Source organism: Lithobates pipiens, unplaced genomic scaffold (genome assembly GCF_037356315.1).
Source record: "Lithobates pipiens isolate NorthernLeopardFrog02 unplaced genomic scaffold, aLitPip1_a1.2 Scaffold_23, whole genome shotgun sequence".
Classification (NCBI taxonomy): Eukaryota; Metazoa; Chordata; class Amphibia; order Anura; family Ranidae; genus Lithobates; species Lithobates pipiens.
Window position 1 is genome coordinate 303499315 of NW_027507785.1, and position 26792 is coordinate 303526106.

The following is a 26792-nucleotide window of genomic DNA, read 5'->3' on the forward strand; positions in this document are numbered from 1 at the left end:
TGGCATAACACTATCTTTCACAATAAAAAAAAAATAAAAATATTGGCCTAACTTTACTTTTGCCTTTTTATTCAAAAGTGCTTTTTTTTTCCAAAAAAAGCACGCTTGTAAGACCGCTGTGCAAATACCATGTGAAAAAAAAAAAAAAAAAAAAAAAAAAGTATTGCAATGACCGCCATTTTATTCTCTAGGACAGTGATGGCGAACCTTGGCACCCCAGATGTTTTGGAACTACATTTCCCATGATGCTCATGCACTATAGTTGAGCATCATGGGAAATGTAGTTTGAAAACATCTGGGGTGCCAAGGTTCACCATCACTGCTCTAGGATGTTAGGGAAAAAAAAAAAAAAAAAAAAAAACACAAATATATATATATATATATATATATATATAATGTTTGGGGGTTCTATGTAATTTTAGAGCAAAAAAAAAAAAAAGAAGTTTTAAACTTGTGAACACTAAAATCTCAAAATAAAGTTGGTCCTTATTGTCCCCAGAACAGTAAGGAGAACACATTCAACAAAACCAAACGTTCTGTTGACAACTACGAGGGGAATTGCCCTTTGTTCAGATTTTGCTCAATTCCGAAGACCATTTTTTTTTATAAAAACACTTTTCTGGTCCATGGAATCTTTACTTTGCTGCACAGCTATACCATCTGAGGGATCGTCACATGTCCAGGAGTTTGATACCCAAGTTTTGTCTTTAGTTATACTTTTAAGGCCCCTTTCACACCAGGAGCTGCAAGTAACTGCGTTTTTCTCTTTGTACCTATACATGCGTTTGATACACGCTTTTATATCTACATTTGTCCTGTGAGGTCACCTCCTCCTTTCTTTCAATTCCATGTGCATGGTAATGCATTTGCATGCATTTTTTTTTTTTTTGCAGCATGCTGTACTTTCCTGCACTGGTGTGAACTATGCCCATAAGATAGCCTGGATTATGGACTGTCTATGCAGTTTGAGTGCTGTCCAAAATGCATCCCACTGCGTCCGGTGTGAAAATCACCAACCCTGAACTAGAACAAACCTTTATAAGCAAATACAACCTACACCTCCATATTTCAACTCATTCACCCCCATACACAGCCTGTACCGCTAAATACAGGAGCCCACGCCCCCAATATAAAAGCCAACACCACACACACCCTGCCCCCAAAATACATTGACCCGTTCACCTTACACAAAGCCTGCACTCCCAATACACCAGCCTACTCACCCTATACACAGCCTGAACCCCATATTCAGCAGCCCACACACCCCATACAGTCTGCACCCCCAATACAGCAGCACACACTTCCATACACAGAAGCCAACTCGCCCCATACCCAGTATGCACCCCCAATACTGCAGCCTCCCCATACAGACTGCACCCCTAATACAGCAGTCCACTCACCCCCTACACAGTCTGCCCCCCCCCCCCAATACAGCAGTCCACTCACCCCCTACAGTCTGCCCCCCTCCCCCCAATACAGGAGCCCACAACCCATACAGTCAGCACCCCATAATGAGCAGCCCACACACCCCAATACAGCAGCCCACTCACCCCATAAAGTCTGCCCCCAATACAGCAGACCACACCCCATATTGAGCAGCCCACTCACCCCCGACACTGACTACCCCTCAGTACAGCAGCCCACATCTCCCAAGCAAGTGAACAGTGCCATTAGGAGGTGGACTCAGGGACAAAGTCATTAGGGACACCACAGCAGTCACTCAGCCCCCCACTCAGGACACCCCACTTACCAGGCTGCCCTCGCTCTTTCGGCTCCTCCCCATGGTCAGCGCTGCTCCCCCACACTCCTCCGACATAAGTGATGGAAACTGCGAGATAAGAGCAAGACAGTGAGCCACACCAACACCTCACACCTACCTACCTTTATACCACCAGCACCCCACACCTACCTACTTACCTTTATACCACCAGCACCCCACGCCTACCTACATACCTTTATACCACCAGCACCCCACGCCTACCTACATACCTTTATACCACCAGCACCCCACGCCTACCTACATACCTTTATACCACCAGCACCCCACGCCTACCTACATACCTTTATACCACCAGCACCCCACGCCTACCTACATACCTTTATACCACCAGCACCCCACACCTACCTACATACCTTTATACCACCAGCACCCCACGCCTACCTACATACCTTTATACCACCAGCACCCCACGCCTACCTACTTACCTTTATACCACCAGCACCCCACGCCTACCTACATACCTTTATACCACCAGCACCCCACACCTACCTACATATCTTTATACCACCAGCACCCCACGCCTACCTACATACCTTTATACCACGAGCACCCCACGCCTACCTACATACCTTTATACCACCAGCACCCCACGCCTACCTACATACCTTTATACCACCAGCACCCCACGCCTACCTACATACCTTTATACCACCAGCACCCCACGCCTACCTACATACCTTTATACCACCAGCACCCCACGCCTACCTACTTACCTTTATACCACCAGCACCCCACGCCTACCTACATACCTTTATACCACCAGCACCCCACGCCTACCTACATACCTTTATACCACCAGCACCCCACGCCTACCTACTTACCTTTATACCACCAGCACCCCACGCCTACCTACATACCTTTATACCACCAGCACCCCACGCCTACCTACTTACCTTTATACCACCAGCACCCCATGCCTACCTACATACCTTTATACCACCAGCACCCCACGCCTACCTACATACCTTTATACCACCAGCACCCCACGCCTACCTACATACCTTTATACCACCAGCACCCCACACCTACCTACTTACCTTTATACCACCAGCACCCCACGCCTACCTACATACCTTTATACCACCAGCACCCCACGCCTACCTACTTACCTTTATACCACCAGCACCCCACGCCTACCTACATACCTTTATACCACCAGCACCCCACGCCTACCTACTTACCTTTATACCACCAGCACCCCACGCCTACCTACATACCTTTATACCACCAGCACCCCACGCCTACCTACATACCTTTATACCACCAGCACCCCACGCCTACCTACATACCTTTATACCACCAGCACCCCACACCTACCTACTTACCTTTATACCACCAGCACCCTACATACCTTTATACCACCAGCACCCCACAGCTACCTACATACCTTTATACCACCAGCACCCCACACCTACCTTTATACTGCCAAACATCTACCGTTACACAGACACCCACCCTTTCTGAAACCAACCCCCGCACCTACCTTGATAGAACCTACCGCTCACCCCTTCCCAGTCACCTTTATATCCCTCCTCGGTCTAGCCTTCTACCGGACACAAGCCGCACACGTGCCTCCCCGCCCCCTCCCGCACAGGTGTGCCGCCCTCCTGATCAGTGCACCGGGCCGGGCCGCTGATTGTACGGAGCACAGCTGACTTCTAGCAGCGCGATCTGCTCATTAACGGATCAAGAGAACAAACACATCGCTCTATAGAAGGGCTAAAAACAAGCCGCCCGGGCCCGACAATTACTCTGTACAATTCCGATTACATCTGAAGATCATTTCTGTTCTTATATCATTTTCTGCCGGCCATACACGCCAAATATGAGATTGTACCGATCGATCTACATGTGCAGTTTGACCACCAGACGATTGTTTTCTGGCAAAGAAGTGCGAATGCTGGTAGAAAATTGCACCGAATTTCCCCCAATGGATCTTATTCTATCCGGTGCCGATAAATAATGGGTTTGCTTAAAGGAAATGATCATTTAAAAACGTCTCTACAACCGATCATTTATTGTTCTGTGTATGGCTTGTATGGGAATTATATTTAAGCGCCAATTTAACTGCGTTGCAGAACATACATCCGTTCTGAATACGCACCTCAACGCACGAAGGCAAATTTGGTGTCGGGTCAGCATTGTGGTGCCGCTCACCGTTTTCAACGGGTTTCTTTAACCCCCTAGGCGCTGACAGAACGCAAATATGCGGCCTCTCGGAAAAACGTTTTATGGAAGGTGTATGAAAGTCAGTACAACACATGACTGTATGCAGTCCAGGTACAACCTGAGATTAAAGTTTGTACCTAAACCGGTGAAATTAAACGGTGGCCGCATATGTGTGTGAACCCAGCTTTATGCCCGGTACACACAATCAGAAAATTGTATGAAAAATACCGCTTTCTAAGCGATCGTACGAAAATCGGATTGTTAGTACAGAGCTTTAGAGAGCCAATCAGGACAGTTCATCCGATATCATTTAATCGGACATGCATAATATTTATTTTTTTGTACAATGCCAGACCATACAGTTTTCATTTAACCACTCAACGTCCGCACTATAGCCAAACGACCACCCGATTGCGGCCCCTTACCACATGATCAGCTGTCAGCCAATGACAGCTGATCATGTGTGTAAACAAGAGCTCGGTAATAGTTTTTTTTTTCCTCCTCACACTGAGGAGCAAAAAAAGCCGATCACCGGTGTCCCATCATATAAGGTCCCCCATCAGATAGTGTCCGCTGTGTACTGCGCATGAGAAGTACACAGCAACACAGATTCCGAAAATAGCCGAGGATGATAGTGTCCTGCCATCATATAGTGTCCGCCCCGTACTGCGCATGCGCAGTATGGGGCAGAAGAAGCTTCGGAAAATCTCCGAAGCTGAACGGCGCCTACGCCGCGAGTGCAGGTTCTAGCCCCACCATCCAAGTGGACAGAGTAGAAATAAAAAAAGAGCCAAGCGCAGCGAGGCTGAGCCCGAAGAGTGGCGAGCGAAGCTCGCCCGCGAGGGGCCCTCTAATTTTCCGAACCCTATGTCCACTTGGATGGTGGGGCTACCACCTCCACTCACGGTGCAGGCGCCGTTCAGCTTCAGAGATTTTCCGAAGCTTCTTCTGCCCCATACTGCGCATGCGCAGTACGGGGCGGACACTATATGATGGCAGGACACTATCTGCCAGAACACCGGCTTATGTTCAAGAGACATTGGTCCCAAAGAGGAAGGAGGTACATCTGCCAGTGCCACCTATCAGTGCCCACCAGTGGTACCTATCAGTGCCCACCAGTGGTACCAATCAGTGCCCACCAGTGGTACCAATCAGTGCCCACCAGTGGTACCAATCAGTGCCCATCACTGCCATCCATCAGTGCCCACCACTGCCACCCATCAGTGCCCACCAATGCCACCTATCAATGCCCTTTGGGGCCACCCAGTGCCAACTCTCATTGTCACCTCTCAGTGCACACCAATGCCACTTATTGGTGCCCATCAGTACAGCCTCATCAGCACCCATCAGTGCAACCTCACCAGCGTACATCAAGGAGAAAAATTACCTGTTTGCAAAATTTTATAACAAAATATATATACATTTTTTTTATTTATTTTTTTAATTCAGCATTTTTAAAAAATGTTAACAAAAAATAAAAACCGCAGAGGTGATCAAATACCACCAAAAGAAAGCTCTATTTGTGGGGAAAAAAATGATAAAAATGTTATTTGGGTACAGTGTAGCATGACCGCGCAATTGTCATTCAAAGTGCGTCAGCACTGAAAATTGGTCTTGACAGGAGGGGGGTTTAAGTGGCCAGTAAACAAGTGGTTAATCAGTTCCAAAATGCATTACAACACATGACATCACACATCGGTTCTGAATTTTATTTTTTGTCGTATGCAAATTTTTGTGACATTAGTAAACTCATCAGATTCAATCTGAAATTAGCATGCAAAAAAATAAAATAAAAAAAATAAACCCCCCCCAAATACACGATGGATCACCCGATAATCTCATTGTGTGTACCAGGCATAAGGCCTGGTTCACACCTATGCATTTTTTTTTAGTGCGTAGTAATTTTTGCAGAAACACTACAGTCCATTTAATGTTTCCTATGGATGTAGTTCACATCTGTGCATTTTATGGACATGGCCAGGGACTTTTTTTTCTAGTTTTTGGTTCCATAGACTTCAATGGATCAAAACCATGTGTTAAAAAATGCAAAATGCACCTGCAATATGCAAACTGCAGCATGCCTCAGCCTAGGTTCACACTGAAGTTCGGGTTTGAAATTGCATGAGTTGAGCTGAACTCGCATAATTTCAAACCCCGAATTTCAGTCCGACTTTGGGAGCGATTTCAGAGACATCTTTGCTGGTTCCTGCCAAAAGAAGTGCAGGGACTACTTTCGGGAATCGGTGTGGCGTCGCACCAATCCAGACAGTGCCGTTGATGGCAATTTCACATGTGACTTGAATCAAATCGCATGTCTAAACGGCCCGATGTGAACTTCAAGTGGTTCTAAAGCCTCAAATTTTTTTGCCTTAAAGTGGATGTAAACCTGATTCATGAAATCTGACCTGGGCACATACAGTCGTGATCAAAAGTTTGCATACCCTGGCAGAAATTGTGAAATTTTAGCATTAATATTGAAAATATGACTGATCATGCCAAAAAAATGGTTTTCTGCATGTGCGTTTTTGATGCGTTTTTGATGCAGTCCAGTGCTTCCCCCCCCCCCTTTATTTTTCTTAACCTTAAGGGCCAGTTCACACCAGATGCAGTTCCGTGTGCTTTTTTTCTGCACTAAAAATGCATGCACAGTGTTTTCCATGTATTCGAATGGCTCTAGTTCACACCATGCAGTCAGTTTCTGGTGCAGGAACTGAGCGGAAACTGACCGAAACTGAGTGTATTGGTGCAGAAAAAAAAACAGAACTGCATGGAACTGCATCTGGTGTGAACTGGCCCTAAGGCTTGATTCACACTAGCGCGTTTTTTGATGCGTTTTGCAGAAATGCAGGGAAATTTTTTAACACGGTTTCCTATGGAACATGTTCACATCAATGCATTTTTGTGCCTCTGCGTTTTTGGAAAGGGTCGGGGACTTTTTTCCCTATGAAAAATGCAGCGTTTTGTATGTAATAGAAGTCAATGGACCTGCATCAAAAACGCAAGTAACGCATTTTTAATCGTGATTTTACACGTTTTTTTTTTTCACTGTATATAGCTGGTTGCTAAGCAACTACAGTGTAAAAAAAACAAAAAAACAAAAAAAAGCAAATCGCGGTAAAAAACGCGTGTCCAAAAATGCGTCAAGCACCGCAAAAAGCACTGCAAAAACACTCAAAAGCAACATGCATACATGTGAATCGAGCCCAAATAAGGATAAGTGTGTTTTTGGTGCATTTTGGTGCATTTTTGATGCATTTTACTGCGTTCCAGTACAGTCCAGTGCAGGAAAAATGCAACATGTTCTACTTTTTGTTCTGGAACTCGAACGTACTGGAACTGCAAGCACTGGTGTGAACTATGCCATTGAAAACCGTATACCCTATTTTCCATGCGTTTTTAATGCAGAAAAAAAAACAATAAACAAAACAAAAAAAACACTGGACTGCATGTGGCGTGAACTGGCCCTTAAGGATAGCAATCACATGATGCCATTTATTATCACAGTTTTTTGGATCCTTTTTAAATCATAACAAAAATCACCAAAATGGCCCTGATAAAAAGTTTACACACCCCGGAATGTTTGGTCTTGGTGCAGACACAGAAGGTGGCACACACAGGTTAAAATGGCAATTAAAACATCAATTTCCCACATTTTTTTTTTTTTAAATCACAATTAGTGTTTCTGTATAAATAGTCAACGAGTTTGTTAGCTCTCACATGGATGCACCAAGCAGACTAGATGCTGAGCCATGAGGAGGTAAAAAAAAAAACCTGACAAAAGACCTGCGTAACAAGGTAATGAAACTTTACAAAGATGGAAAAGGATATGAAAACATATCCAAAGCCTTGAATATGCCAGTCAGTATGGTTTAATCAGAAGTGGAAAATTAGGGGCTCTTGATATCAAGCCAAGGTCAGGTAGACCAAAAAAGATTGCAGCCACAACTGGTGGAAGACTTTCTCAGGATACAAAGAAAAACCCACAGGTAACCTCAGGAGAAATATAGCCTGCGCTTTTTCCAGAGCAGCCTGCATTTCTCCTGAGGTTACCTGTGGGGTTTTTTCTTTGCATCCCGAACAGTTCCTGTGGCAGCTGTGGCTGAAATCTTTCTTGATCTACCTGACCTTGACCGGGTATCAAGAGATCCCCAAATTCTCCACTACTGATTAAACAGTACCGACTGGCATATTCAAGGCTTTGGATATCTTTTTATATCCTTTTCCCATCTTTGTAAAGTTTCATTACCTTGTTACACAGGTCTTTTGACTGTTCTTTCCTACCTCCTCATGGCTCAGTGTCTAGCCTGCTTAGTGAATCCATGCGGGAGCCAACAAACTCATTGACCATTTATACACAGACACTATTTGTGATTTAAAAAGCCACAAATGTGGGAAATGAACCTTTAATTGCCATTTTAACCTGTGTGTGCCACCTTCTGTGTCTGTACCAAGGCCAAACATTCTAGGGTATATCAACTTTAGCAGGGCCATTTGGGCGATTTCTGTATTCATCGTGATTTAAAAGGGATAAAAAAACCCCCCAAAAAACTATGGCTTCATGTAATTGCTATCGTTAAATAAAAGACAGTTTTTTGGCATGATCAGTCATATTTTCAATATTAATGCCAACATTTTACAATTTCTGCCAGGGTATGAAAACTTTGAGCCCAACTTTATATCTGTAGTGTTTACTTCTCTCTCGCCAAAGCCCTAAGTCCCGTGTCTTTCTGCCGTTTTGTTCCTCTGTTAACAGCATGATAACTGCTGACAAGTTCTCCGACAACAGAGATAAATCCAGCCTGAAATTTGTGTCGGGTGGGTGCTATAAATAGATTAGCAGAGAGCTGGTCTTGTCACAGCACAGCTCTGCACATTCATTCCTTCCTTGTGGAGAGGGGGGTGTGTGCGCGCCTTTACTCCAATCAGCTGTCACACAGTGTATACCAAGAATCCACTCCTACTACTGAATGAGGAAGTAAAAATGCTAACACGATGTAGAATAGATAGAATTCTATAGAACATAGAAAGGGGAAGGCAGCAAATATACATACAAAACGTATGTAGGGTTATTCGTTTCATCGCTGTATCATCGGAGGCGGGCTCACTTCACTGGGTATAGGAGGGATTACATTCACTTTAACCACTTACGGGGCGCACGCCATTGTTTTACGTCGCTAATTTGAAGAGGAATATTGCTGTTATGGCTAGCTGCCATAACCCCAGTATCCCCATCTGAAAGCGGACCACCCACTAAATTAAACAGTGGTCTCTGCGGCGGAATCGCCGCAAGATCACTTTTATCGCTGGCGGGAGAGGGCCTCCCCCTCCAGGCGCGCTCTGGTGCCCTCCGCCACTTACCGGAGCCATCGGTAGCTGCTGAGGCGATCGGATTCTTCTCCCCATTAGATATGGAGACGAGTAAGGGGGAAGATGGCCACCCATCTCCATATCATTGCAGTGGCGGAAGCGACGTCAAAGCATCACTTCCACCCATAGCCTTTAAAAGGGACTTTTTAAAATTTAAATTGTATTGCATTTTAGTTTAAATATGACATCTGAGGTCTTTTTGACTCGAAAAATCTCATATTTAAGAGGACCTGTCATGCTTTTTTTTCCTATTACAAGGGATGTTTACATTCCTTGTAATAGGAAAAAAAGTGACTTATTTTTTAAAGAACAGTGTAAAAATAAAAAAGGTAAAATAAAGAAAAGAAAAAAAAAAAGTTTAAAACGTGCCCCGTCCCACAGAGCTTGCGTACAGAAGGGAACGCATACGCGATTAGTGCCCACATACGAAAACAGTGTTCAAACCACACATGTGAGGTGTAGCCGCAATCATTTAAACAAGAGCAATAATTCTAGCTCAAGACCTCCTCTAACTCAAAACATGCAACCTGTAGTATTTTTTAAATGTCACCTATGGAGATTTTTAAGGGTAAAAGTTTGTCTCTATTCCACGAGCGGGCGCAATTTTGAAGCATGACATGTTGGGCATCAATTTACTCGGCGTAACATTATCTTTCACAATAAAAATAAAATAAAATAAAATAATTGAGCTAACTTTACTACTTTCATAATTAAAAAGTGTATTTTTTCCAAAAAAAAGTGCGCTTGTAAGACCGCTGTGCAAATACAGTGTGACAGAAAGTATTGCAACGACCGCTATTTTATTCTCTAAGGTGTAACTAAGGTGTAAGAAAATAAATATAAATATATATTTATGTGCACCCCAAAGCTCAAAAAGACACATGCCTTTCTCTGCAGTCTCAGCTTAAAGCGGGAGTACGCCGGGACTCCGCGTTTTTTTTTTTTTTTTTTAAAAGCCAGCAGCTACAAATACTGCAGCTGCTGACTTTTAAAATAGTGACACTTACTTGTCCAGCGCGCCCGCGATGTCGGCACCCGAAGCCGATCTCTAGATCGTCTCTCGGGTGCTGCCGCCGCCATCTTGGGTATGGGAATCAGGAAATGGAGCCTTTCGGCTTCATTTCCCGGTTCCCTACTGCGCATGCGCGAGTCGCGCTGCGCAATAAGGACGGTCCCCACTGCCTCTGGGATCTGTGTGTTTCCCAGCAGGCAGCGGGGCACTTGCGGAAAGGGGCTTAGATTACGCCCCTTTCCGCAGAGAGCTATCCCGGAAGTGGGTGCAGATACCTGTACTGTACAGGTATCTGCACCCCCCTCCCCCCTGAAAGGTGCCAATTGTGGCGCCGAAGGGGGGGAGGGTTCCGATGAGCGGAAGGTCCACTTTAGGGTGGACCTCCGCTTTAATGAATGGGAAGCGCTCTACGGATTTCTGTTCATTCACAAACAAAAGCATAGTCAAAAAAATTGACTATGCTTCAGTCATGATTGAACACAGGGACTCTGGTAAACACAGGGACTCTGGTAAAGACCTATTGATTAGCCCCTTTCCCCTACTCTCCATCCTGATACATCCCCTCGCAGCAGCCGGGTGAGAGAGGAGAGGAGGGAAGACAAAAGCACGGCAAGCAGAGCGGGGCACAACATGGGGGGAGCCCGGGCAGTAGTTGGAATCAACACTGCACAGAGTGATTAGGGTGTGCCCAGGCACACCTGGCACACCTATGCTCTTACTGTATCTGTTCACTTTTGGCTCATTAAATATCCATGCCTATGCTCTTATCTGTTCACTTTTCATTAAATAGCCAATTAAAAACATTTTATTACGACTGTTTGACAAGTACAAAAAAAATACCCATTCATCCAGCCAGAAAACATGCGAGCTGAAAATTCCATAGACTGAAAACCCTTCCCCCTGTGACGCAGAAGAGGGGGGGGGGGGGGCGTTATGTACTGTATTCCTAAAGTTGGCCATACCTGGATTAAAAATTATTCATTTCATCAGGGACCAGCCGAAGTTCCATCCAGAGGTGGGCACTGAGGTTAAACAGAAGTTGATCTGACTATCAAAACCGTCAGATTTTCACTGCTGGATCAGTGCTGCAGGCTATAGTCTGCAATGCTGATCAGTCTATTCTGATAGCAGTTAAGTCTCCCTACTGTCAGAATACAATAGCCATACTTCCCAACTTTTTGAGATGGGAATTAGGGACATTTATTAGCTAAAGTATAGGACACATCCCCCTCCTACGCCCCTTAAGGCTGGATTCACACTGCTGCGATGCGGGAACGCTGCAAATCTACTGCGGGTTCCCGCATCGCATGCCCCCCGGCGGCAGTTCACACTGCCCTATGCGAACTGATGGGAGTGTCAGTGAAAAGTTAATGACACCTACAAATCAGTTCGCATATCACAGTGCGATCTGCAAACTCGGACAGGAATCGGATCACATGGTGTGAACACCCATGCGATCCGATTCTGCTGTGGACCAAAAAAAAAGGTCCTGTGCGAGTTTGGGCCGGATGCGATGCAAATTCAGCCATACTATATGTATGGCTGAAATCGCATCGCACAGAGATCGCATGTGATTTGCACTGCAGTGCAGTGCAAATCACATCCGATCTCATCACCGCAGCAGTGTGAACCCAGCCTAAAGGAGAACAATACAGATTAGTTAAAGCCACAGAGGTTTGTTTTTACCTACCACTACTATTCCTTTATACTGGGTTTTGAAATTTACAAATGCAGCAATTTAGAAGTTGGATGAAAAGGTTTAGCGCTGGGAAACACTTTTTGAAAGATATATAGTGCATTTTATATACAACTACATAGATCAGACAAAATGATGGACAAATGAGGAGAAAAGAGGGACAGAGGGACTCTTGTTCCAAATTAGGGACAGTCCCTCCAAATCAGGGACAGTTGGGAGCCATGTAAAAGCTCAGTGGGGAGGATTCCTCTATCCACATGAAATATATGAATAGGGAATTGGGTAACTTTTCTTAGTTCTGGCTGAATGGAAAAAAAAAAAAAAAAACACAGACTCATCTATGGGCTGCTTAAAGAGGAAGTAAACCCTGATGAGTTTACTTCTTCTTTCATTCCCTGCAAAGGCAAAGCATAATGGACTACTAAGCATCGCATAGCAGCCCATTATGTGTCACTTACCTGACACAGGAGCCAGCGAAGTCGCCGCTGTCCCCTGTAGTCCGGCGCATCCATCTGGTTGGTGGGGTCTCGCAGCTCCGCCGCTATCATTCGGCGAAGCCGCGATGACGTCACTCCCGCGCATGCGCACGGGAGCCGACACGCGCGGCAGCTTCGTCGCTGAGAATGCCGCGCTCAGTGCGCCTGCACGCCGCTGTCTTCGGCGCATGCGCCATAGACAGCGGTGCCCGTTTTCGGGCAAATATCTCCTAAACCGTATAGGTTTAGGAGATATTTCTTGGACCTACAGGTAAGCCTTAATCTAGGCTTACCTGTAGGTCAAAGTGGTTTGTAAGGGTTTACAACCACTTTAAAGTGTTATGCAGTCCTAACCCACCCCCTTTTCTGCCATTGTCATCCTTAGACAGGAAGTGAATTAATGGCAGGATTAACAGGTAAAATAGAAAGGGAAAAAAAAAAAAAAGCATTGCGACTTGTAAGCTGCAATACTCCCCATTTTCATTCTTGGGTTTAGCAGGTTGTTGAGCTGTGTTTTTACACCCCCATAGCTCCTAACTGTCTCTGATTTGAAGCAATGTCCCTCTGTCCCTTTTTCCTCCTCATTTGTCCCTCATTTTGGTCTGATCCATATAGATGTATATAAAATGCACTTTTTAGCTATCAAAAAGTGTTTCCCAGCACTAAACCTTTTATCTGATTTCTAAATTGCTGCATTTGTAAATTGTAAAAGCAAAATATAACGGAATAGTATTGGAAAAAAAAAAAAGCACTTGTGGATTTAAAGCGGGATTCCACCCTAAAGTGGAACCTCCGCTGATCGGATCCCCCCCCCCCTCCGGTGTCACAATTGACACCTTTCAGGGGGGAGGGGGGTGGAGATACCTGTCAAAGACAGGTATTTTCACCCACTTCCGGGCATAGACTCCCACGGGAGTCTACGCCATTTCCTGCCCTGCCGCGCTGTCTGCTGGGACACACACGGGTCCCAGTGACTTTTTTATTTATTTATTTTTTAACTTTTTTTTTGGTTAATTCTCCTTTAAGGGGGTGTGGCAGGGGGCGTGTCCTATGGCTACATACATTCTAGTAGGTGTCCCTCATTCCCATCTCAAAATGAGATAGGATAAGCTCAAAAGGCAACCATACGGGGGCATTACACCTGCCATGGCCACAATGTTGTGCATCACAGCATGGCAAACGATTTCCCCTCCAGTTGTGTTCAGCAGGCAGTACCATCTGCTGCATCTGACTCATTCAAGTGAATGTGAATGGGTTAAAAACAGGCAGTGAGGAGGAGACATCACCTGTTAAACATCATCTGAAAAGCATTCAATCGCAAATCACTCTTCAGAGGGCAACACTTGTGCAAACAAGCCCTTTACTGTAGTAAGCATCACAAAAAAGAAAGCCAGAGGAAATCCGATCATTCTTTTAGAAATACATTTTCACATTTACAATTTAACATTACATTTTGCTTACACAAACATTCCATAAGTGGCATTCAGAATGTCTTAAGCTGCGTACACACGGTCTAATTTTCCGACGGGAAATGTTCGATGTGAGCTTGTTGTCGGAAAGTCAGACCGTGTGCACGCTCCATCGAACATTTGCTGTTGGAATTTCCGCACACAAATGTTTGATAGATTCTCAAATTTTTCCGACAACAAAACTTGTTGTCGGAAAGTCCGTCGCACAAAAGTCCACACATGCTCGGAATCAAGCAGAAGGAGCCGCACTGGCTATTGAACTTCCCTTCGTCGTACGTCTTGTACATCACCGCGTTCGGAATTTCCGACAACATTTGTGTGACCGCGTGTATGCAAGACAAGTTTGAGCCAACCTTCGGTTTTGTTGTCGGAAAATCCGATCGTGTGTACGGGGCATTAGAGTTAAATTATTGACCTATGAATTCTATTCAGTTTGTTTTCTTACAGGATATTAACTTGAAATAATTTATTGTGGATATATATCTTCTTAAAAAAAAAAAAAAAAAACAGCAAAAGGGAAATTACAAATCATGATAAGAATGTGGTGCGGGAAACCACGTGATTCAGACACAAATCGCACCACATTCCTGTTTAAATCACATGCGATTCTTTGCAGTGCCATTTGAGCCCATTCATTTTGTATGGCTCAAATGGCACTGCAACCACACAAAAAAAGTGCATGCATCTTTTTTTTTGGGGGGGGGGTCACACTGGAAATCGCACTCCATGGGTGATCGCACTCGTGTGATCAGATTCGATCGCACTGCGTTGCGCGGCCTGCTTTTGAGTTCTCGTTAACCCAACATTGACACCCACAGCAGTTCGCATGGAATGGAGTGCGATTGTAATGTAGTGTGGGAAACGCACAGGAATCGCTGCCAATCTGGCACCGTATCAGTGCAAACCGAGACTTAATAATAAGCAGATCACGACTATTCTGAGTAGATCCCCCGGGAAGCTCGACTAGGATTGGATTGGCCTTAATATTTTTGAAGCCGCTGTTAGCATTGTGCTACAGCCACAGATATTTTTAGAATATGCAGAAAATAAAAATATAAAATTAATTAAAATTGCCATGTTCACACAAATCACAATTTGGAGGAATTGAAGCCAATATTATTACTATACAATATTAAAGTGGTGGTAAAGTCTGTTCTACCACTTGTACCTATAGTAAGGCTTGCCTGTAGGTACTGTGAAGATCTCCTAAACATGCGTGATTTAGGAGATATTCAGAGTGCATGCAGCCGCTGACGTTACCGGTGCATGCGTTCTGAAGGCCCGGCATGCTCAAGGGAGTGACATCATTGGGTCCCCGGCCACTCACGTAGCCGGAGGACGAGAACCCCCGGGGGAAGAGGTCAGCCCTCTCAGCAGTGACAATGCAGTGGTGGAGGAGGGCTTCGTTCTAAGGCAAGTCTCTCATAATGTGCTAGTCGGTAATGAACATAATGGCATAATGTGCTAGTATGCATCACATACTAGCACGTTATGAAATACTTACCTTAGAACAAAGCCCTCCAGTGGTACGCTGTTGCCACTGACATGCTTTCCTTCCGGATGTGCGAGCTCCGGCAGCTTGAATGGCCGAGCCACGATGACGTCACTCCCGCGCATGCGTGGCGGAGTCACGGCCGTGGCACATCACTCTGAAGGTACGGCACGGGTATGCCGTTTGTTCAGAGCGCATGCCCCGGTGACGTCACAAGCTGCCAAAAGAGCACATATCTCCTAAACCATACCGGTTTAGGGTATATTCATTTTACTGATAAGCTGTAGGTAAAAAAAAAAAAAAAAAAAAAAAAAAAAAAAAAAAAAAAATCACCAAGCGGACTTTACTACCGTTTTAATAATAATAATAAATTATAATAATGGCGCCATGCAGGAGCCATAAAAGTAAATAAATTGGAAAGGTGGCTAAAATTTAGATTGATTGTAAAATGTGTGACCAGAGGAAGGGACTGCATGCACTTTATTTCCTTGCGATAAAAGGGATCACAAGTTTTGTGGCTTCTGATTCAACAAGTTCTCCCACCACCCCAGGGGCCTAATAATCATGTTCATGGATGCAAATAGCTGCTGCTGCAACAATATAACAATTTTTCTGGGAATCATTAGTCATTCCGATCGCATCTCTTAGTCTAGCTTCACATTGGAGCGATTGGGCATGCGATTTGACATCAGTGGCAATGGCATTGTCCGAATCGGTGCGAAGCTGCATTGGCGGCGCCGCACCGATTCCCAAAAGTCGTTTCTGTACTACTTCTGGCGACTTCGGGGTGCGATTTCCATAGATATCTGTGCAGCAACCCACAGATTTCATAAGGAAGTCGCAGCGACTCAACTAACTGCTCATTTACTATGCATGGTAGCCAATCAGTTTCTAACTTCAGCTTGTTCAATTTAGCTTTGGGAAAAAAAAAAAACACAAGATAAACAAAAAAGCAAAACAAAAAAACAAAAAAAAATAATAAATAAATAAAACAAAAAACAAAAAAAACTGAAACTGCACCGGATTTCTCCAGTTTTAGGCTCGATTCACATCTATGCATGTTGCTTTTGAGCATTTTTGCAATGCTTTTTGCGGTCCTCGTCACGTTTTTGGACACACGTTTTTACCGCGTTTTGTGTATTTTTTTTTTTACACTGGTTGCTTAGCAACCAGCTATATACAGTGAAAAAAATGCAAAACGCAAATCACGGCAAAATCGCTGTAAAAGTGCAGTACTTGCGTTTTTGATGCAGGTCCATTGACTTCTATTACATGCAAAACGCTGCAATTTGCATGAAAAAAAAGTCTGACCCTTTCCAAAAATACAGAGGCACAAAAATGCATTGATGTGAACATGTTCCATAGGAACCCATGTTAAAAAAAATTCCCTGTATTTCTGCAAAATGCATCAAAAAACACGTTAGTGTGAATAAAGCCTTTAGTAAATCAAATGTGTGCTGTTCATGCTAACCTGGCTGGTTAATGACCATCTACTGAGGATGGTTTTCCATCCAATTGGAAAATTGGTCTGCTGGATGCTTTGGCAGGTTATCAGTAGTTTTGTGATTTTTCTTGCTTATGGAAAAAGCTTATTCTATTGCAAATTAGCGGATCTTTGCCAAACGGAGAAAAATTAATTTGCATCAGCCAACTTTAAGACCATGTTCACACCTTAGCATATCAAAATCACACCAAAATTGCAGCAAAATGCGTAACGCACGTTTGGGTACCATTAATTCCTAATGGCACACCAAAAAAGAGCATTTTGTTACATGAAAAATGCACCAAATCACCCCATTCTAAGAAAAGTGACAAAGTCCGCTCCAAAATGGGTACAGGAGCTACTTTGGCGTGTTTTTGGAGAGAGGGCAGCCCATTCCATTGAATGGGGTCACTCAAAAAATGCAGCAAAAAACTGCGAAAAAAACAAGACTCTCCAACATTGCTGGATGTGAACGAGGCCTAAAGCTGGACTTCGAAAAAAACTAAAAAGCTTTCCCTTGCAGTGGAGTTATGCTCACACTTCAGGTGTTAATGTTCACTTAGCGGTTGATTATCTAAAGGCAAATATGCGGTTGCACTCTGCAAGAGTAGTTGTTCCAAAGCTTAGTAAACAAGTGGGAGCTATGCTGACTTCCATCATCCAATCATATGCCATGAAAAAATGCTGTTTTTTTTAAATTTCCCTTAAACGTGATTGGGTATTATTTACAAAGTGGCTCTTTAGCTCATTTACTAAGCTTTGCCGCAAAAGTGCATAGTCCAATTGCGTTTAGTAAATCAACCCCTAAAGCCTAGTACTGTTCACACTATCAGTTTTTTGTTCAACCTAGGCTGAATAAAAAAAACTGGCCGTTCAAGTCAGAGACACTGTTCTAACTATCCAACAGTAGTACAGTGATCAGAACACCCTGGTCAGATCTGATTGGAGTCGGTTGTTTGCTGGTTTTCCAGTATGCATGGCTTGCTTCCGGTGAACTGGCTGCCATACACATGGGCCAAATATTGGCTGCTTTTTATTCAACCAGTTGATGTCGCTTGGCATTTGGCCCACATGTATTAGGCTTAAGTCTAAGGCACAAGAAAAGCAGTTTTACTTACCTGATCCTCCACTTCCCTGGCAAATGGCACTCCCCTCTGCTCTAGCAGTGGACTGTCCCCCGGTGTCCTCTCATCCAATACAGGGTCTTAATGACATCTGAGGACCATAGACCACTGGATCATAGGAGGCTTGCAAGGACAGAGTGCAGTGCAGAGGAGCCTGTCGGACTGGAGGATCCAGGGCTGTCCTAATGCATGGACACCCCTGGGCACACAGTTCATGGGGCCCTTATGATAATCTTGCAGTACCTCATACATTCCAACTGTCCCAGGATCTGCCGGGACAGTATTGCTTTTCATTAAACTATCCTGGGAAGCATTCAAGAACCTGTACTGTGCCTCCTGATCCCAGTACTGTGCCCTTCTGAACCCCCCCCCCCCCCCATGTACTGTGCCTTGTCTGTCTCTCCCACTGTGCCCTTCTGTCTCTCTCCCCCCCCCCCCACTGTACTGTGCCCTTCTGTCTCTCCCCCCCCCCCCCACTGTACTGTGCCCTTCTGTCTCACCCCCACTGTACTCTGCCCTTCCTGTTGATTAGTCTTTGATTTATGGCATTTTTTTTACTGTTTAAAATAGATTTTATTGAAAGTACCAATAAATATATCTATAATTCTATCAACTATTTATATTTTAATTCTTGAGAATAGGTGCGCAAATTGGGGCAGGCCAATAGGGGTCCCAGTGCATTACTTTGCCAATGATGCTTTTAAGATGGCCCTGGGAAGATCCGGTAAGCAACAGTGCTTTTCAGGTAAGTGATAGGGCTTTTCATGGTTCCCTAGAAATAAAGGAGATGGTAACCCTTGAAGTGCAGGCACAGTCACGCTACTAAGGAAGGGCTTTTTCATTATCCAGAGTTCAGCTTTAATAAGAAAATAAAGTGGAGCTAATTTCCAAAGATTGCCGGCGTACATGTTGCGTTACTGTGTGCACATTTTAAATGGCAGCCCTTTGAGCTTTTAGACTTGCAGACAACACACATGGACTGCAGAGTACTGCAATGTTGTATATTGCAGTGAATGGCTTGCCTTCATGTAGGGCACCTCATCTAAGATTGCCACCAGTCCGGGATTTGCCCTGACAGTTCGGGTTTTGAATCATGTGTCCAGGTTTCAGTCCTCCTAAATACCTGGACACAAAATTCATAGAGGAATGTGTCTCAGAACAGGGCCTGATAGGAGGGTAAGGGGGCACTATGTGTGCCACATTACTATTCTCTTTGGAGGGCCCAAAGGTCCCAGATCTGTTACAATGCTTAAAAAAATAAAAATAAAAGGAATTTGCTGTGCGCCACTAAAGTGTTCAGGTTTGGCTTGAAGAAAAAATGCCAACCCTACCTTTATCACCCCCTACCATGGAGGCCTAAAGAAGTGACTGATCACTTAGCAAACAGCAATGTGAATGATAGTAAATAAGGTGAACTGGTGTTCTCTTCAAATAATGCATGTCCTCAGATGCATTTTGTTTTCACTTTTTTGGATCCAAATGTAAAGCATATTTGCTGCCTTTGTGCATGCTCCCATTATAAACAATACACCTGCATTCAGATCTGTAAACAAAAAAGCAATTTAAATTTGGTTTTTTAAATGGTCATGTCTATGCGTCTCAGCAAACCTCAGGGACAAACTCTGCATGTTGCTGGGATGGATCTACAAATCTGCACTTATGTTGTAAAGTGCTGCACAAACTGTTGGCACTACATAAATTCTGTATTATTATTATACAAAACTTATTATACAGGATTTATATAGCGCCAACAGTTTACGCAGCGCTTTAGAAACATGAGGGCAGACAGTACACTTACAATACAAATGAATACAGGACGTATCAGAGGGCCCTGTTGGCACTATATAAATTCTGTATAATAATAATAATAATAATTTCCATGGCCAGCTTTATGGTGCTCTTTCTTGAGGCAGAAATCAAAAAAAATAAAAAATAAAGACTATTTTGTGAAATTCCCATACCCACACAGCAAATGTGTGGGTATTCTTTAGAATATTCTAAATTTTTTTACTATGGCTGTTCAACATATGGGCACACTTTTGCGCATATATATATATATATATATATATATATATATATATATATATATATATATATATATATATATATATATATATATATATATATATATATATATATATATATATATATATATATATACACACACACACACACACACACACACATATATACATACACACACACACACACACACATACATATACATACACACACACTATAAAGTATCTCTCCTTAATATTACAGTGATGCAGAAAAATAATTTAGATTATATATACACACACACACATATAATATAAATATATGTATGTATTAGATCTCTTTATAATTTTTTCTGTTTAATGCTGTAATTAAAAAGAACAAGAAGAAAAACTAGTACAGATATCATTGGCTGTTAAAAATACAATATGAATAAAATACACATAAATTTTGCATACATTGCACATTTAACAAAAATAGCACACTGCAGAATACAAAGGCATACAAAAACAGAATGACGCACTAGAATTGCGCCATTTGGTCGGCTACACATAGACCTAAGACAGAGGCACTCAGACGCATGCTTTGTTCAAATTCAACATTTACGCATTTCAGAAACATTGTTTCTTTGGCAATGTGATCCTTGCAAGAAGCCGAAGGCGCCAAAAAAAATTGATCTGTGCAACTAGAATTTTTGGGCCAGTTCCCATTGTATATTGGGAGTACACCTTACTTTTTTTTAATCTATTTATTTTTTTTAACATAAGATAACTAAATAATTGAACACAGTGGGGCTGATTTACTAAAAGCATATGGGCTGCTGACTTTGCAAATATATTTTGCTTTGTGAATGAGATGAACCTCAACTGAGTTCCATCATCCAATCATATGCAAGCAAAAATAGTGCATTTTTATTTTCCTTGCAATTTTGCTAAGCAACCTGTTTTAGTAAATCAACCCCAATACATGCAGGTGTAGTTGGGACATTTATGACATGTCCCTGTCTATTTTGCAAATGCTTGATTTCTCAGTAGCTGAAATTGCTGGGATTTATGTTATGAAGAGTTCCACAGACAAAAAGAAGTACACAACATTCTTAACATCATACTATTCCAAATGAAAACTTCATCGGGGAACCATTTTCCCATGATATACACTTTAAAGAATAATCTCTAAAACCCCAATAACTGTATTTATTTATTGGGGTTTACTTCATTTTGTCTATTGGAGTCTTTGAAACAGTAAACTCTGTATATGTAGTAGAGGGTTCCTAGAGACTACTTTTGTTTAGCTTTATGGAAAATGGTTTGTATGAAAACACAGAATGACCAGGGAATAGGCCTAACATCTGGCAAGCAATGGGGTTGATTTACTAAAGGAATAGACTGTTCATTAAGCTTAGTAAATAAGTGTGATGTCCTAATACAAATCATTTTTTATTTTATTTATTTTTTATTTTTTTACATTTCCCTTGAATTTGAGTATTCAAAGTAAATACTTGCCTTCATTTTGCATTTTTTTGATCATAAGCTTTTCAAAGTGAAAATTCACTTTACCTCTACCCATTTAGTAAAATCAACTTATATCTATGGAGTAGCCAAACAGGTACAGACACACAAAGGTATACACTGCATACAAATTGGTGCAGACATACTTGAGTATTACAGGCATACCCCACTTTTAAGATTTTGCACTTTCTACCTTTAGTAAATAAACCCCATTGTGTACTTAAAAGTGGGGTGTGCCTGTATAAAATACAGCCCAAATAGTGCATACACACATTGGTATAAAATATATACAAACTGTGACAGACACACAAGAGTAAAAAAATACAGTCCCAATGGTACTGACACACACGGATACATAATACAGGGAAACATGAACAGACACACAATGACTGATTTACTGAAAAAGTTGAGAATGTTAAACACAAATTATAAATATTCACTTCAAAATTATCCAATCACGTAAAAAAGGAATTTTTGTTTATGAATGATGAGTTTCTAAAAGTTTATTTTATTTGCACATGACTGGATAATTGAAGTAAATGTTCATTATTTTTTGAGTGAACATTCTCTACATTTTTAGTAAATCAGCCTCAACTGAATACAAAATATAGCCAGACAGGTACAGACACACAATAAAATAAAAAATACATTAAAACTGATATAAACACACAAGGGTATAAAACATTCATACTAGTACAAATAATGGTATTAAAAGAAAAAAGAAAAAGAAAAATTAGTACAGACACACAAGGGCATAACATATATACAAACTGGTATAAACACACATGGGTAGAAAACAGTCACACTAGTACAGACACACAAGGGCATAAAATACATACAAACTGGTATAGATACACAACAGTATAAAATACAACCAACTGGTACAGAAATACAAGGGAATAAAATACAACTTGTACAAACACACAAGGGTATAAAACAAACTGGTACAGACACAAAAGCAAAAATGACATACAAACTGAGACACACAAGGGAATAAAATACATTCAACTGGTGCATACAGACAATGGTATACAGTGCATTCAAACAGGAACAGGCACACAAGTGTATAACACATACCATAACAAACTTGTACAGACACAAGGGCAAAAAATAAATAAAAAAAATCACATACAAAATAAAGGGTATAAAATATATTCAAACTGGTACACACACACACACACACACACACACACACACACACACACACACACACACAAAAAAACACAACACACTCCTAAAAACACACAAGGGTATAAAACACAGTCAAATTGGTACACACAAGGATATGAAATACATTAAAAATGGTACAGGCGGGCACAGAAGATCAGAAGATTATAAAACAGACACACAAGGGTACAAAATACATTCTGCACATCATTATTAATGAAAATTTACAAAATTTATTTTGTACACATTGGTGTATTTCACATACACACACACTAAACGAATGCAAAACTTTGTAATAAACAAAAGATGGGCACAAATATGAATTGACACACAAACATACCAAGTACAAATATTAACGGCCACACACAAGTGTATAATACCCACAGGTTATACACTTATTAGGAGCACACATTTATGCAAAACAGACTGTACAAAAATTAACTGTCACTATAATAAATGTACATAAATCAATTCATCCAAAATGGGCTGTGCACCAATATCAGGCACACATGGGTTGTGTGTGGTGCGCCATCTATAATTTGAGACTCACACAGGTACACAAACTGCTCAGACAGACACACAAATATTAGTGTGACCCTGAATACCGACCACACACATATTGCACTCATATAAATGAACAATAGTTCACTAGAACTGATCATCATCTTACTTGCACCACATGCAAAAAAAAAAGAAGAAAAAGAAAAAAGGAAGGACAGCTAATGCTACACAATTCTACCACACTGCACTCTGCATTACAGCACACACGAATAGCCAAATAAGCACAATATTCTCTGCATGACACACACAGACAACAGCACATAGACAGTTTTATTTAATTGTTCACACATCTATTAAGTGCTCCATGTGTAGCCTGCAGTACTGAATAGGTTTGTATTATATGTGTTTGTGTTATTTGTATATAATGGGGTTGACTTTTTAAAAGAAATAGTCTGTTCTTCCAGCAAAGTAGAATTTTCATTTTCCAAAGTTAGTACATAAGGTAAACGTATGCAGTATGAACAGCCAATCCTGTGCAACGGAAATGAGAAATAAAGCACATGGTTCACAGCTTCACCTTATTTACTAATATTTACTTTGAAAAGTTAACATTCGTGTTTGGTGGGTGAACAGCCTCTCTTGCGCCACACTTCATTCTATACAAAAGATATCGTTCATGAACACGAACTTTAAAGAGCAACTCTACAGGTTAACCTATAAACACACAACTATACAACATTCATTATAAAACACACATCACCAAGTCACAAGGGATCGATTCACAGATGCACGTTTAGCTAAATAATAATATGCAAAAAGTAACTGGTAAAATAATTCTACATAAGGGATGAAATTACCAAAAAATAGACAAATATATATGTGATAAATATAATCCACAACACACGGCGAATAATGCACCACAACAGCAAAAAGATTTACATATAAAGCTCATTTCACAATGCGAATAACACCACTATGAATATATTAGAAAAAAAAAAAGGTGACAGTTATTTTTAGCGAGCCCAATGAGAGAAATTACAGTTATGTCCAAAAAAAAAAATCGTTATTCTTATGCTAAAGCTTTGTAAATTAAGACTATGACGTATATACCTTGTACCTAATGTATAATATTTTATAATGTTTTACAATATATAATAAAGTGTATCATATTAATTGATCATTAGTGCGTCCCAATAAATACATATATTTAAAACTTTAAAATTATTATACAAATTAATATGTAATCATATTATCGCTTTACGCTATAGTTTAGCTGCTGAACAACGTGCGTCAGTGCTAGACTCTTCTATAGGAATATAGAAATCGTTTCTAATCTCCATATATTTTAGATTATCGATTGGCAATACAATCCAGCAGGTCGGGACCGCCTTTAAACCCGGGTACATAGGAATGATCCTGTATATAGGTGATATCCCTCAACTCATCAATGGATCAATTTCCGACGTGTGCTAAAGGGGATTTCTAATAATCTATTGGAACCGACACTGAAAATTAACCAATCTTCTATAAAAATAAATACAATAAAGTATCTCTCCTTAATATTACAATGATACAGAAAAATACAATTAATATATATATATATATTAATTATTTCATTATATATGAATGGTATATATATATATATATATATATATATATATATATATATATATATATATATATATATATATATATATATATATATATATATATATATATACACACACACACACACACACACACACAATATAATAATATAAATATATATTTATATTACACAAACACAAGCATATACACCCACATTCAATCTTATCACTTTTTTTGTAATTTTGAATTGATATGTATTCACTTGTAACATTAACTTTATCTTCTTATCACGCACACACAGAAAAAAATATTAAATTATATTTATACCACATACACAGACTGTACAAAAAAATAAAAGGTTAAAATATATTCATGGTCACACACAGACAGTAAAAAAAAAAAAATTATATATTTTATATCACAAACACACTGTAGTAAGAAACAAAATATAAATTATATTTTGTATCTCACACACACAGACCAAAAAAAAAAAAAAAGAAAAAAAAAATATCAGGATTATGGTCAAACCACATACACACACACACACCATAACGATTTTTTTGTTTTACTAGAGATTTATTTTCCATGCATTTATGGAACATTTTGCTTTACATTTTTATCTTGTTATAGCTTGCATCAAAGCTTTTTTATTCATTTATATCAATGCCCCACAAATTCGGTTTAAAATCTGAGCAAATGTTTTAGAACTAATGGTGTACACTAATGTATGATTTCACAAGAGAATACTTTCTTTTGTTGGTGGTGGGAGGGGGGGGGGCTCTCATGAGGTGCTGCCAACTTTGGGGTGCTGCCAGTCAGCTGTAGATGGCAGTGGCACTGCCTAGCACAGGTTAAGGGGTCCGACATTGGGGGGGTCCCCGGTGTCATGAAATGGTCACTGGTCTGACATTAGGCAGAAGAAAAAAAAATAAACTAATTTCAGCTCAAATGAAACTTCCAACTTATTTGCATTTGCTGGTCCTTCTAAAGTGAATGGCATACATAATAGTAGCAGATCGTGCCAATCTATTCTACACAGTGCCTGGGAAAGTCCTGGTATTATAAGAGGAATGATTATAATGTAGCAATGAAATGTCAATTTAATTGGTAATTACTGAAATGCAGTTGCATTGCCTGGAGAATGTTCTTGTGTTATAGGAAGAAAGTTATAATGTAGCAAAGAAAGCACAATTGCAAAGAGAAAAGTTCTGCATGAATATCATTGTAGCATGTTATCATTTTTGTGTTGCCTTATTATTTATCATTTTTGTGTTGCCTTATTATTTATCATTTTTGTGTTGCCTTATTATTTATCATTTTTGTTGCATCTTCACCCCCCCCCCCCCAGAAACATCAGCTTAGCACAGCCAGGATGCAGCCTGGAGCCTCATTGTCTGAGCAGACTTACCTTGTCAGAATGCACTGCAGGGATATCCTTGTCTTCAAGTTTACATAGAAACATCTGATCGCCCTTCCAATACATGGCACAGCCAGACCTGGTTACATCCCAACTCCAGAGGGGCCACAGAAGAGCAGATAAGGAAAAAAAAAAGGGCAAGCAATTCCAGGGGCCCCTGGGCTGCCCCCCAACACCAGGCTCCTCACTCACCCTGACTGGCAGCTGCAAGCTCCACTGCTGCCTGCTCTGCTGCAATCAAAGTTTTGTTTTGCAGGGGGAGGATCCCCAGAGCACAAACACAAGGGAGAGCTGACAGCCTGGCCCCGCCCCCCGGAGTCAGCCCCGCCCCCTGGCACTGGGGAAGTCAGGACAGGACAGGCAGGGTGACAACACAGTGCAAGCTTATAAGGCAGCCTGGCGAGTCTCCAGCTGCAGTGCTAAGGAATTATCTAATATTTTATGGCTGGCTTTAATTGCCTCAATTCTAAGGAGGGCTGTTGCACACTTGGAGGCTTTGGATGCATTCTTCCCCAGTGCAGGTAAAAGGCATATATGTAATGCATA

The 26792-nt window shown here is 41.5% G+C and overlaps 1 protein-coding gene across 3 annotated transcripts in view; it reads right to left on the reverse strand.

Annotated features, from left to right (window-relative positions):
• LHX8 (LIM homeobox 8) overlaps positions 1–26467 on the reverse strand; it is a 66641-nt gene extending 40174 nt beyond the window's left edge. The window contains exons 1-2 of one of the 3 annotated variants that reach the window (XM_077450437.1): positions 26238–26466; positions 1751–1828 (exon numbers count right to left, since the gene is read on the reverse strand). In XM_077450437.1, the coding sequence (XP_077306563.1) occupies positions 1751–1828; positions 26238–26312 (153 nt within the window). In that variant the 5' untranslated portion in view covers positions 26313–26466. Of the gene's footprint in view, positions 1–1750; positions 1829–26237 lie in introns of all 3 variants that reach the window. The other 2 variants (XM_077450438.1, XM_077450439.1) reach the window with 2 other exon arrangements.
• Positions 26468–26792: the final 325 nt, after the last annotated feature.